Raw genomic sequence first — 14,343 nt, forward strand, 5'->3', positions numbered from 1 at the left:
GGAATATCTAACTAATTAAAATACATTTCTTCATGAAAGCAGTTTTAGTTTTCCACCCAGTCTGTAGTGTCACAGAATACGAAGTCCGATTAGAATGCCATAAAATTACATGGTGTTTCCTAACTTTTCTTTTGAAACTGTCAAACTACTAGGGTTGGGAGAGGAAAAGACTTTTTGAAAGTATGTGCTTTCTCAGCCTCTGAAATGCTTCCAGATTCTGTCATCTTCTTTTCATCTCAACATCAAAGCTGGGAAAGGCTCTTCCACACTGAAGGCAGGTGTGTGCATGCCACTCAGTAAGGTACTTTGCTGCCTCATTCATCTCTCTCTTTCTCTATTTGCATCTTGAGAATCAAACATTAGTTTAATATTTCTTTTGGCTTTAGCTGACCTGTACTCTATTTGCTGGCAAGCTGCTGACATATTTTGACAGGTGATTTGACTCATAAAAACAGCCAGGGAAGGGAAACAAGGAGAAGAGGCTTCACCAGAAGCTAATCAGCACATACAAAATGCTGAACATGGCAGGAACACACAAAAGCATATTTATGAACTGGCTTTAAAAAAAAAAAACCATCAACTTCCATTGTCTTGAAATCAAGGGAACACAGGAAGCTCAGGTTGGCACTCTGCGATGGCCTAGCGGGGTGGGATGAGGGAAGTGGGAGGCAGGCTCAAGAGGGAAGGGATGTTAGTCACTCAATCATGTCCGACTCTGTGACTCCATGGAATGTAGCCTATCCTACTCTGTCCATGGAATTCTCCTGCCAAGAATACTGGAGTGGGTTGTATTTCCTTCTCCAGGGGATCTTCCTGACGCTGGGATTGAACCCAGGTCTCCTGCATTGCAGACAGATTCTTTACTGTCTGAGCCACTAGGGAAGCATATATAGCTGATTCATGTTGTACAGCAGAAACTAATACAACATTGTAAAGCAATTATCCTCCAATTAAAAGTTTTAAAAATATGGAGGCAGGAAAATATGTGATTGAGGATCATTCAAAAAATTGAAATTCAGCAAATATGAAAGCAATATGGTATCTTAGTTCATTGAAAGGCTGCATATCAATAAGCTATAATGTCGATCTATTTCTGAAGCTCCAAGAGCCAAAAAATGTTTTTCTCAGCCCACATTTCATGTTGTTGTTGTTTTTTTTAATTTTCTGTATTTGTATATTTACCTTTGTGCAACATTTTCAACGAGATGCTTTAAAGTGAGTCACCAACTAAATTGAAATTGAGCACACGGAAGAGGTGCAAGCAGAGGTATGGGGTAAGTAATAATCCAAAGAACAACAAATACAGGGGAAGAGTCATTACAGTGAGTTGCATAGTATCTCCCCAAGTTTCACATGCGCCCTGTACCTCAGAATGTGACGTTATTTACAAATAAACCAGGTAACATCAGGAATTGCCGGCAACCAACAGAAGCTGAGAGAGGCAGGGAACAGAATCTGGAGAAGAAAATATGATATACTGGGCAACACTTAGGATGGATGAAACACTTTTCAGCACACACAGGTACATTTTACATTTCATTTAAGTTGTTTATATCACTGTGCTATAAAGACCCAAAGCACCTGGCTACCCTTACAGAGGCGGGCCACAGCCCATCAGGTCAGAGTCAGGCACAACTGAGAGACTGAGCTTACATGCCTGCACAGAGAGCACAGAGTCCTCAGGTGAATGGTTTTTATGTGTGAAAATCAAGGAAAGAAGCAAATTCCCCAATTAGCTCAAATCAAAGAGTCAAAATAAGGTCACAGATGCAAGACACAGGGTGGAGAACATGATTCAGAGGAGGCAGGGTGTCAAAGCCAGAGGAGATCATGAGAACTCTGCAGAACTCTTGAGGAGGATGTGAGACTTTGTATGGGCATGGGATGGTAGTGCTGCCAGTGTTATCTAGTCCATAAGAGGGTAGGGAGGCCCCGCTGATACCTGGCTCACCCAAATAACCCAGTTTTGCTTCCCAGCCTGTGTGTTCCTGGGGCCTTGGCTTCATATAAGTCCCTATATGAAAAGGGGCTATAGCGTCTTCACATGGATAGCACAGTTGGGTTCTCTGAGACCTACAGTCTTTTGGTCTGTTCTGATACGCAAGTCTGTACATGGAGCAGCCATGAACACATCTATAGGTTTCATTTTCCTTATCTGCTTTCCCAAACTAGATTGCTGATTTCAAAGATTGTTTTCCTGTCCTTTCCATTACTGGGATTTAGCACTTCCTCCACCTCTTACCTTACCCACAGGTTCTAGTTTGTCTGGAATTTCACATACCTCTTAGGAGAAGAAATGCTACCACATCCAAAAGGTGTGAAGGTTCCCAGGATAACTTGATTTGGCAAGTCGCTAAATATGTTGGTATACATGCCACCCCAAGGGAGGGCAGAATAGCTTTGGCAGACAGCTAGGCGGCCAGAAGGATAGATAAGATCCAGGCTAAGGAACTGCTATTGATAAAAACAATAATAATGCTGATAACAACTCTCAGAATTTACTCTTTAGTAGAACTTATTCTTATTATAATTCTTAAATAGAACTTTTCCTATCTAATTTTTTAAATCAGCTTATCTAGGCAACGAAATCCAGAGAGAGTGACTTGCTTTCCCCTAGACACTGAACGCAATAACGATGGTGCCAGGCCAGCACATCTGACTGTGACTTCCATTTGCATGATCTTTCCATGTGTTCACATTGCCTGAACCTCCACTTCAGCTGCAAATTCCTTAAAACCAATCTTGTGACGAGTAACAGGAAGGTCTGGTCAGACAGGTTCTGTTACTGAGTCACTGGAAGCCAAAGTTGCCCACTGCTACCCAGTGTGGCCTCCTGAGGTCATTCCAGCACACAACACAATGATTGGGTCTCCCCAGAAATGTCGATGGACAGGCCAGGCAAAGGAGGACTAAGGGACAATTATGGGTATGCAAACAATTTCACAAACCTATCTGTACTAACCTTTACAAAGCCATGATGAACCCTTGAGGTCTTTTTCATTTTGAATTTGTAAGAATTTATTACAAAATCCCTATTCTAAGCTAGATCCCCAAATGTCTCTCTAATCAGGAAAATGAACAACAATTCATTTTCTCAGAATCATGTGATCCCTTAGGTGCGTAACAAAATGTTGACTAAAACCAGAGATCCCTTTAAGTAGAAGAAAGGTTTATAAACTGGAGAACTTGCCCTGACCTCTTTCTTGGGTTGACTTCTCCCACCCCCAGAGTGAGGGAACGTAAACCCTTGGGAGAAAGGGACTGAACAAATACAGGGATCAGACCTTTTTTTTTTTTTAATGCTTCTGGGATTTTCTGCTGAAACAGAAACACTCCACCTGCCGCCCCTTCTACAACTCCTGACCCTTCCCATCCTTCTTCAACCACTGGCGTTTCACAAGGATATTAGGTCAGAGAGGAACCATCTGTCAGAGCATAATGGAACTTTTTCAAATTCTGGTCAGGCTTCTTGATTGTTGGCATATTAGTCCTCCTCCTCAGCAACTCTAGCCAGAAACACTGGGAATCTTCAGGGGTGGTGTTCACCTCTTCCTCGTTATAGTGGCTCAGGATAAGTTGTTTGTCGAATCCTTCTTTCCTTAGCTTAGCTTCTTCCGTTTTTCTGTTCAAAAGAAAACAGTTCCAGATCTGGCTAATTTCTTGTTCTTATCAAGGGCTGAGGGATGGCCAACGGCTGTTTAGGCCTCTGTGACCTCACCTTTGTTGTTGTTGCTGCTGCTGCGTAGTTACTAAGCCGTGCCAGACCCTTTTGCAACCCCCTGGCCTAAAGCCCACCAGGCTCCTTTGTCCATGGGATTTCCCAGGTAAGAATACTGGAGTGGGTTGCCATTTCCTTCTCCAGGGGATGGTCATCCTGACTCAGGGATCAAACCCACATCTTCTGCATTGACAGGCAGATTCTCTACCACTGAGCCACCAGGGAAGCCCAACCTCACCTTTACCACCTATCTAATGGATTTCCTTTCAATCAGGAAAGCTAGGCTTTGAAATCCTTAGCCAAGCATTTATTGAGTGCCTACTATTTTAAAAACAGATACAGAGTGTCTACTGTGTCTGAAGCACTATACAGAGGCTGCAGCAAATGCAGGACTAGGAAGCAGCGCCAGTGCCCACAGGGGCAGCACTACACAGCACAGGTTTGGCATGAGAACTGAGGTGAACCTGGCACTGTCACTTGAGACTATAAAAAGCAGGCAAACTATTAACCTCCTCTGAACTTTGATTTCTTCGTCTGTAAATGGAGACAACAATACCTTATGGAAGGGTGGGAATCTGACTATAATGCACACAGACCTCTGGGCCAGACCCTAATGATCAGCATGTCGTCTGTTAAAATGAATAATTGTTTTTGTTACAATTTATTGGGGAACATATATATATATATATATATATTCATTAATAATATTATGGTCAAGGAAAAAGGCAGGTGAATATGAAACTACCTGGCTTCTAGGTTTCAGACAGAAACCTTCAAATTAAGGTAGCCTGTTAGAACATTCACTTAACCATTCACAAATATTCACTAGGTGTCTTCTGCAGTTCAAAACTTATACATTCGTATGAGAAACATGCTATCTGTCCCCATTCTTGTAAGAGTGAACGAGTTTTGCAGCTATATGGTAAAGCCTGGATGCAATGCCAAGGACTTCCCTGGCAGTCCAGTGGAAGCCCCACTTCCAATGTAGAGGGCACGGATTCGATCCCTGGTTGGGGAATTAAGATCTCATATGCTGTGTAGAACAACCAAAAACAACATAAAGCAACAAACATAAAAAACACCCCCCCCCAAAAAAAAAGGCTGGATGCAATGCCATCCATATCAACCCCATACTCTCTGCTCTGTTCCCTTCACTTCACAATACTGCTGTCTACATTCCTAGTGTTGGGTGCTATAAGAGCTATGGGCATAGTTTAGGTGTATTTTAAAAATGCAGATTAACCAAGGCTCTTTTTTTGAAAGTCAGCCAGTGAGGCAGACCTTCTTGCCACTAACACATGCAAAGGTATACACACACATGCACATACATGCATACACACTCATGTACTCAAGTATGCCAAGTAGGAACTGCTGGCAACATGCCATAGAAGAAGCCTCCAGAGTCAGGTTGGCAAAACAGAGTCATTAAAGAGATATTCTTAGCTGCCTTGGAGACCAACAGTACCTGTTTAATATCTCCATGGACTGGCTGGCATGACTGACTTAGTCATGATCTGAGCTACCGAAGACGGGCTGCTGAGCTTTTGGGTTATTAAGACATAATATGAAGATGGAATTGGGCAGACTCATGATCAACATTTGAGAATAAGCAGAAATGTCCAGATTCTAATTAGGGGAGGTAGGAGCTACTTTCTTAGAGAAAGAGTTAGCAGTTTGGGAGTTTCCAAGCACAGGGTAAGATTCAAAACAAACAAACCTCAGCAACAGCGTGAAAGAAGATCTAAGACTGCCCTCAGCAAATCCCTTCAGATACACAGCAGTTTCAAACAGGAATCCTCAGTGTTTTTCGTTTTAAGGTGCACTTGAAAACTCCTAAAACTGAGCTGGCATATCTCAAGGATAACCTTGGAATATTGGGAAGAATTGCTCAGTGTGTGTTTGAGTGTGCACGCCTATGCATTTGTTGGCTGAGGGAGGGACTTGGAATGTGGAAAGAGCTATGCTGAAAGGACTTTTAAAGGATAAAAATAACTAACTGGAAATAACACAGCTGATTAATGAAAGGAGAGGTAGAATAGCCACCCCACTGCCAGTGTTGGTGGCAATCAGCAAAGGTCTCTGACCCCTCTCGGAGAAGCTGGAGGAGGTGCTCCTCGGAAGTCCTGTGAGCAAAGAATCAGATCCAGGAGGGTGGGCAAGAGCCAAATCTGCTAGAAAATGGAAATGTTTGATTAAAACAATTACTTTCTCTCTCCTACTTTTGTCTCGTCTCTCACTTTCCTTCTCCTGCTGCTGCTCCTTTTCTTTCTTGTGTTCTCATGAAAATGTGTCCCACTGCCAAAAATGAGGTGAGTGGGCAAAATTTTTGAATGATGTGACAAAAGCAAAGCACTTCTAGATTTCTACTCTTCCCCACACCAGAACACACACAGGCCACTCCATTTATAAGCATCAAAGGTTGGCAGGATTTCAGCTTAACACCACCCATGTATAAGCCAACTGGAAACCCAAGTTTAATTATCATTCTCCAAGCCCATACCTCTGCCCTTTCAATCAACGCCTAGACGTGATTATATTTTTCTGTGACTTTCCACAATGGATCATTTTGGATTATTCTTGAAAAAAGGTAAGTATGCCTCTGAAGTGTAAACCTTATGCTGCTACTGCTAAGTTGCTTCAGTGGTGCCCCACTCTTTGCAATCCGTGGACCATAACCCACCAGTCTCCTCTGTCCATGGGATTCTCCAAGCAAGAATACTGGAATGGGTTGCCATTCTCTCCTCCAGGTAAACCCTATAAATCATTGAAAACAACAACAACAACAACAACAACACCACATAGTCTCCCTCCTTACCAATATGGCCAAAAATTAAGATACAAAAGCTATAGGGCAAAAAACTCCAGCGCCAAATCTCCTATATTTATATAAATCCCACATTACTCAAATACTCAAGATAGGCAGCTAAAATTCAGTAAAGTTCTCCATTACAATTTTTAAAGCAGCACTTCCTTTTGTAATCCCTTTAACAGACCCCCAGATAAAGAGTCTTTTAGTCATTGTATGACATCTAGTCAGCCTCCCATGCCAGTAAAGACTACTTCATCTCTACCTTTTCTCAAAGTATTGCTAGTGATAATCTTGCCCAAGGCCCAGAAGTTGACCTCTGGATTCTCCAGCAGGTGATAATTATCACCAAATTGATAAGTTCAACAAAAGTGTCTTTGGATTTCCCTGGTGGTCCAGTGGTTAAGAATCCACCTTGCCATGCAGAGGAGGATGCAGGTTGGATCCCTGATAGGGGAACTAAAATCCCATGTGCCACAGAGCAACTGAGCCCACACGCCACAACTAGAGAGTCTGTGCACCACAAAAGACCCTGTATGATGCGATGAAGACCCTGAGTGCTGCAACTAAGACCTGAAGCAACCAAATAAATAAGTATTTTTTAAAAACAGAAAAGCCCTGATACTTATACAAAATGGTTTATTAGAATTTCGGGTGGTTGGTTATTCCCAGGAAAAGTCATTGTCAGGACTTAAGGAACAGTCATTTTCTAAGTCAGAAGCTACCCAGTTATCTCAGACTTTTAGTATCTAGACTATTCAAAGACAAAGGCTGAAATAGAAAGGGAACTGCATGTCAAATCATCTTAAATCAAATTGGTCTATGAATCTAACAGTAAGCTAAATTCCACATAGTGGGGGCATACATTGATTGTAAGAACTGAAGGATATCTGGAGAATATCTAATCCTGTTTTATAGATGAAGGAACCAAAGCATAGAAAAGGGATCTAAAATCACTAAATAAGAATTACTGTTCTACAGATTGTGCTTTTAGCTACATTATTCCATTTAATGCTTTGAACAACTCTATAAGGTAGATTCTAGTAGGATTTCCATTTCTTATGAGGAAAATAAGGTCCGTCTAGTCAAGGCTATGGTTTTTCCTGTGGTCACGTATGGATGTGAGAGTTGGACTGTGAAGAAAGCTGAGCGCTGAAGAATTGATGAACTGTGGTGTTGGAGAAGACTCTTGAGAGTCCCTTGGACTGCAAGGAGATCCAACCAGTCCATTCTGAAGGAGATCAGCCCTGGGATTTCTTTGGAAGGAATGATGCTAAAGCTGAAACTTCAGTACTTTGGCCACCTCATGCGAAGAGTTGACTCATTGGAAAAGACTCTGATGCTGGGAGGGATTGGGGGCAGGAGGAGAAGGGGATGACAGAGGATGAGATGGCTGGATGGCATCACCAACTCGATGGACGTGAGTCTGGATGAACTCCGGGAGTTGGTGATGGACAGGGAGGCCTGGCGTGCTGTGATTCATGGGGTCGCAAAGAGTCTGACACAACTGAGCGACTGAACTGAACTGAACTGAAGGCTTGAGACACTAAGTGTCCCAAGTTCCATGGTTGGCAAATGGGAGCACAAAAGTTGTGTGGATTCCAAAGCTTGGGCTCTAAACCTTAACAGACATTAGCCCCTGTACCCCAAGTCACACAGCAAATGAATGGGTAGAAGCAAGTCTGAAATTGGCAGACTAGTGTTTTTGCATCACCATACTCTAACAGTGAATATGAGAGCTTCATTAGTTATAGCCCAGATTCAGGCCCAGAGAGCAGCTCTAGGTAGACCTGGTCTAGAGAAAGCGCTCTGCTATACGGAGTGTCCTGGGATCTGTCTGGTCTGGGACGAGAAGATTCAGACGATGTTTGTCAGACTTGACTTCCTGTGATAAATCCATAGTGTATCCTAGTGTGGATCTGCCAATAAAGTTAGAGACTTTTTTCTTTCTGCCTTCAATTTCTCTGGGCCTGACTTGATATTAAACTTCTATAATGTTAAGCAAATGTGGTAGAAACTTGGTAGGGTAAAATGGCTGATAGTTCTGACTTGCGTAAAATTGCCCTTTGTTCAGCAAGCATTTATTTAATCTCCATGCTATTAATATCTCTCATCCTGGTAATCAGGGGATGTTAATATTTGGTTGCTTTTCTTACAGAAATGTTTTGTAATGCATAAACTGTAAAATTACATGTGTTTTTTAAAAAACTTGGATCCTGTATATGACAGATCCCTTGAGAATGGATTCTACCAATTCTGCCAAGACAATTAGCAAGTCTCATCACTTGCTCATCAGTTACAAAATCACTCCCTTGATGCAGTTTATTACTGTGGGTCATGTATAAAAGCATCTTACTCATCCCTGTTGCTATATTCCAATAAAATCTGCCTCTTCCATCTACTCTGCCAAGCTATCCTGTCTTAGTTCTAAACCTATTTGTTACAAGCAACCACTTCTGATGGTATTGGGTTATTATTAAAGAATGCTTTTTACTTGCTTAGTGCTTTAGTGTCTATAAAGAATGTTTATATATATTGTGTCACAACATGTTATGGTAAGCTGCAGAAGACGTATTATTATCTCTAAATGGTTAAAGAAACAGAGGTTCAGGGAGTTCAGGCAGTGACTTACCCAAGATCTCATGCCCATGGATTAAAGAAGCTGGGTGTTCTGACTCCAAGTTCTTTTTCTTTCAGTTTTTAAAAAGACATTATTTTTTAGAGAGTTTTAGGTTCACAGCAGAACTGAGTGGAAAGTACACAGAGTACAAAATGCCTCCTGCAAGTTTAGTTTCCTTTTCATTAAAATATGCTGCCTGCTCCATAACCTCTGAGGCCTTTTTAAACTTGAAAAACTAATATATAATTCACTGGGAAGAATGAGTTGGTGAAACTGATTAAGATGCTTTGAAGTAGAAAGAGTAACCAGAGGAGATTTGTTGTACCAGATACTAAGATAGTAATAATTAATATTTATTGAATGCCTATTTGTGCTAGGAATCTTTACAACAACTATAAAAGGTAGCTACTAAGATTATCCCTATTTTACAGATGAGGAAAATGAGGCAAAGGGCAATTACGTGACTTTCCCAAGGTCGCATGAATCGATGGAGCTGGGATTTTAACCCTATCAATTTGGCTTCAAGGAGTCTTTCTTACCATCACAGCTGCCTGTCTCATACTGTATAATCTAAATAATTAAAATAGTTGAAATAAACCCACACACCCATGGTCAATTAGTCTTCAAGAAAGGAGGGAAGAATATAAAATGGTGAAAAGACAGTCTCTTCAGCAAGTGGTGCTAGGTAAGTTGGACAGATGAATGTAAATCAATGAAGTTAGAACACACCCTCACATCTTACAAAGAAATAAACTCAAAATGACTTAAAGACTTAAGCATAAGACATTACACCATAAAACTCCTAGAAGAGAGCAGAGGCAAAACATTCTCTGACATAAATCATATCAATGTTTTCTTAGGTTAGTCAACTAAGGCAATAGAAAAACAAAAATAAACAAATGGGACCTAATCAAACTGACAAGATTTTGCACAGCAAAAAGAAACCAGAAAAAAAAAAAAAAAAAACCTGGGGAAAAAACCTACAGCATGGGAGAAAATATTTGCAAATGATGTGACAGACAAGGGTTTAATCTCCAAACTATGCAAACAGCTCATTTAACTCAACAACAGCAACAACAACAAAAAACAAACCAAGAAATGAGCAGAAGACTTTAATGGACATTTCGCCAAAGAAGACAAACAGCTGGCCAGAAGGCATATGAAAAGATGCTCAACGTCACTAATTATTAGAGAAATGCAGATCAAAACTACAATGAGGTATTATCTTATACTGGTCAAAATGGCCATCATTAAAATGTCTACAAATGACAAATGCTAGAGAGAGGGTGGAGAAAAGGGAAGCCTCCTATACTGTTGGTGGGAATGCAAACTGGTCCAGCCACTACAGAGAGCAGTGTGGAGGTTCCTCAGAAAACTAAGAATTACCATATGATCCAGCAATCCCATTTCTGGGTGCATTTGTTGTTCAGTTGCTAAGCTGTGTCTGATTCTGCAACCTCATGGACTGCAGCACACCAGGCTCCTCTGTCCTCCACTACCTCCTAGAGTTTACTCAAATTGGTGTCCATTGAGTCAGTGATGCTATCTGACCATCTCATCCTTTACTGCCTCCTCCTTTTGCCTTCAAAATTCCCAGAATGAGGGTCTTTTCCAAAGAGTCGGTTCTTCCCATCAGGTAGCCAAAGTATTGGAGCTTCAGCATCAGTCCTTCCAATGAATATTCAGGAATCATTTCCTTTAGGATTGACTAGTTTGATCTCCTTGCAGTCCAAGGGATGCTCAAGGGTCTTCTCCAGCACTACAGTTTGAATGCATCAGTTCTTTGGTGCCCAGCCTTCATTATGGTCCTACTCTCACATCCATGCATGACTACTGGAAAAACCATAGCTTCGACTATATGGACCTTTGTCAGCAAAGTGATGGCTCTGCTTTTTACTAATAATACGTTGTCTAGGTTCATCATGGAGAAGGCAATGGTACCCCACTCCAGTACTCTTGCCTGGCAAATCCCATGGACGGAGGAGCCTGGTGGGCTGCAGTCCATGGGGTCGCTAAGAGTTGGACACGACTGAGCGACTTCACTTTCACTTTTCACTTTCATGCATTGGAGAAGGAAATGGCAACCCACTCCAGTGTTCTTGGCTGGAGAATCCCAGGGACGGGGGAGCCTGGTGGGCTGCCATCTCTGGACACGACTGAATCGACTTAGCAGCAGCAGCAGCAGCAGGTTCATCATAGCTTTCCTTCCTGGGAGCAAGCATCTTTTAATTTCATGGCTGCAGTCACCATCCACAGTGATTTTGGAGCTTAAGAAAATAATATCTGTCACTGCTTCCACTTTTTCCCCTTCTACTTGCCATGAAGTGATGGGACTGGATGCCTGGGCACATACAAGACTATAATTTGAAAAGATTCATGAACCCCTATGTTCATAGCAGCACTATTCACAATAGCTAAGACCCCATAGACTGTAGTCTGCCAGGCTCCTCTCTCCATGGGATTTCCCAGGCAAGAATACTGGAGAGGGTTGCCATTTCCTTCTCCAGGGGATCTTCCCAACCTGGGGATCGAACGAGTCTTCTACATCTCCTGCAGACAGATTCTTTACCCACTAAGCCATCAGGGAAGTCCAAGTCACTTTACTGTACAGCAGAGATTGACACAACATTGTAAATCAACTATACTTCAATTAAATTTAAAAAATAGCTGAAATCTCAATAGGCAGATCAATGAAATAGAATAGACAGCTCAAAAGCATACTAGTGTATACGAAACTGAAGCTATGATTAGGTTGAGAACTCAAATTAGTGGATAACAAGAAGATGTATTCAATAAAAGCCTGCAAAGAGGTAATACATTGTTACGGTTAAATGCACAGGCTTTGGTATCAGATAAACCTAAGCTTCAGAGAAGGCAATGGCACCCCACTCCAGTACTCTTGCCTGGAAAATCCCATGGATGGAGGAGCCTGGTGGGCTGCAGTCCATGGGGTTGCTAGGAGTTGGACACGACTGAGCGATTTCCCTTTCACGTTCCACTTTCATGCATTGGAGAAGGAAATGGCCACCCACTCCAGTGTTCTTGCCTGGAGAATCCCAGGGACGGAGGAGCCTGGTGGGCTGCCATCTATGGGGTCGCACAGAGTCTGACACGACTTACGTGACTTAGCAGCAGCAGCAGCAAACCTAAGCTTATATAGAAGCTTACCCACTTATTAGCTCTCTGACCTTGGTGTAAAAACAGTGACTTACTCACGAAGGCATCTATCAGTAAATTGCTTGATGTAGTGCCCTATACAAAATGATCACTCAATATACCCTAACTATCATTATCAGCACTCAATAAATACTAGCAACTTCACCTTCAGTTTTCACTTTCATGCGTTGGAGAAGGAAATGGCAACCCACTCCAGTACTCTTGCCTGGAGAATCCCAGGGATGGGGGAGCCTGGTGGGCTGCTGTCTATGGGGTCACACAGAGTCGGACACGACTGAAGCGACTTAGCAGCAGTAGCAGCATCATTATCATTGGCATGGGAGGAATAAAACTTGAATCTCATTACCTCACACCATACACAACAAAATTTCCAGCTAAATGTAGATAAAAGAAATAAAAAAAAATAGGATAGATCTATCTAACTTGAAAGCAAGGAAAGGTTTCTTCCAGTTATAAAAACAATGGGAAAAAAATCTTAAAACAAAACATTGATAACTGAACAATAATAAGAGTTAAATACCAAAATTTACTAATTTAAATTACATTAAAAATTTTAACCCTGATTTCAATTTTTAGAAAATTTCACTAGAATTTACTCTTTTTCAATTAAATCACCAGGGACTTTCAGAACAATATTTTTAATATCTTATTGCTTGTCAAGACTTGGACTCTGGTGCTTGCTGTGCCTCTCCTGTTCCTTAAAGGAGTTTGGTGGGAGAGACATCATTAACAGAGACCAAGTCAGGTCTTTCTTTCCCAGTTGTGTTGAACAAACTGTTTGATTCTTGTCCAGAGTAGGAAAGAGCCAGGATTTCAGAAAAATCTAAAAAACAATTTGACATTGTTGGGACTTCCGTGATGGCCCAGCAGTTAAAACTCGGTGCTTACACCCCAGTGGGTACGAGTTTGATTCCTGGTTGGGGAACAAAGGTCCTGCATGCTGTACGGTGTGTGGCCAAAAAAAATTTTTAATTAAAAAAAGAAAAAAAAAGAATTTGACATTGTATTATAAGATCCCTCTTAATTTAGATTTATCAAATGTCAAAACTTATTTGCTTCTCATCTAAACACTTTTCATTTTGTGACTTTTTTTTTACATGTACATAACTTTAAATACTTTGAATACTAAGCATACACTGGGCTTCCCTGATAGCTCAGTTGGTAAAGAATCCACCTGCAATACAGGTCCCATTCCTGGGTGGGGAAGATCTGCTGGAGAAGGGATAGGCTACCCACTCCAGTATTCTTGGACTTCCCTTGTAGCTCAGCTGGTAAAGAATCCACCTGCAATGTAGGAGACCCCGGTTCCATTCCTGGGTTGGGAAGATCTCCTGAAGAAGGGAAAGGCTATCCACATAACCGGCCTAGAGAATTCTGTTTTAGTCCATGGGTTGCAAAGAGTCGGACATGACTGTGCGACTTTCACTTTCAAGCATATATTATATTTAAAATACAATCCCCAAAGTGATAAGTGATGAGTTTCACATCAGCGGCCAGGTGAGGAACTAGAGAAGAATGGTGGAGAGTGAGTGGACTTTGGAGTCAGATAGGGCTGGGTCTTACCCCTGTTCTGCCTTTTTCCAGCTATATGACTCAATGAATTGCCACATTTCCTGGCACATTAGTTTTCTCATCTATAACCTGGAAGTGATAACAGACCTCTTCTGCTGGGTGCTTGTAAGGAGCATAGATAACACCTGTAAAGTGGCAGGTCCACTGTCCATCACAAAGTAGACGATTTCCAGTGCTTGCAATTGTTATTACCTCCTCCCATTTGTTTGATTTGTCATGTATTGATCGTTAATTTGCTGAGATGTTTAGTTTCCCATTAGTTCCTTGAACACAGGGACTGATTTTATGTTTCCTTAGAACACTGCTTTGCTTACAGCTGGCTTTTCTTTCTCTGATTTCTTCCCTTCCTCCTCCCCATCATCTTCACATGTGATCTTTTACAGCCTACTTAAAAGGTTGATTGACTGGTAAGTCTTGTACCACAGAGCAACTTTTCCATGAGTTACTAGG

The 14,343-nt window shown here is 41.6% G+C and overlaps 2 protein-coding genes across 3 annotated transcripts in view; both read right to left on the reverse strand.

Annotated features, from left to right (window-relative positions):
* LOC139183069 (uncharacterized protein C3orf20 homolog) overlaps positions 1-2,463 on the reverse strand; it is a 97,064-nt gene extending 94,601 nt beyond the window's left edge. The window contains exon 1 of the mRNA XM_070788971.1: positions 2,282-2,463. Within this exon, the coding sequence (XP_070645072.1) occupies positions 2,282-2,373 (92 nt within the window). The 5' untranslated portion in view covers positions 2,374-2,463. The remainder of the gene's footprint in view (positions 1-2,281) is intronic.
* A 378-nt stretch (positions 2,464-2,841) lies between these two features.
* Positions 2,842-14,343, reverse strand: part of LOC139183070 (uncharacterized) — a 58,456-nt gene continuing 46,954 nt past the window's right edge. For both annotated transcript variants that reach the window (XM_070788974.1, XM_070788975.1), the window contains exon 7: positions 2,842-3,622. In XM_070788974.1, coding sequence (XP_070645075.1) covers positions 3,406-3,622 — 217 coding nt within the window. In that variant the 3' untranslated portion in view covers positions 2,842-3,405. The remainder of the gene's footprint in view (positions 3,623-14,343) is intronic.

Source organism: Bos indicus, chromosome 5 (assembly GCF_029378745.1).
Source record: "Bos indicus isolate NIAB-ARS_2022 breed Sahiwal x Tharparkar chromosome 5, NIAB-ARS_B.indTharparkar_mat_pri_1.0, whole genome shotgun sequence".
Classification (NCBI taxonomy): Eukaryota; Metazoa; Chordata; class Mammalia; order Artiodactyla; family Bovidae; genus Bos; species Bos indicus.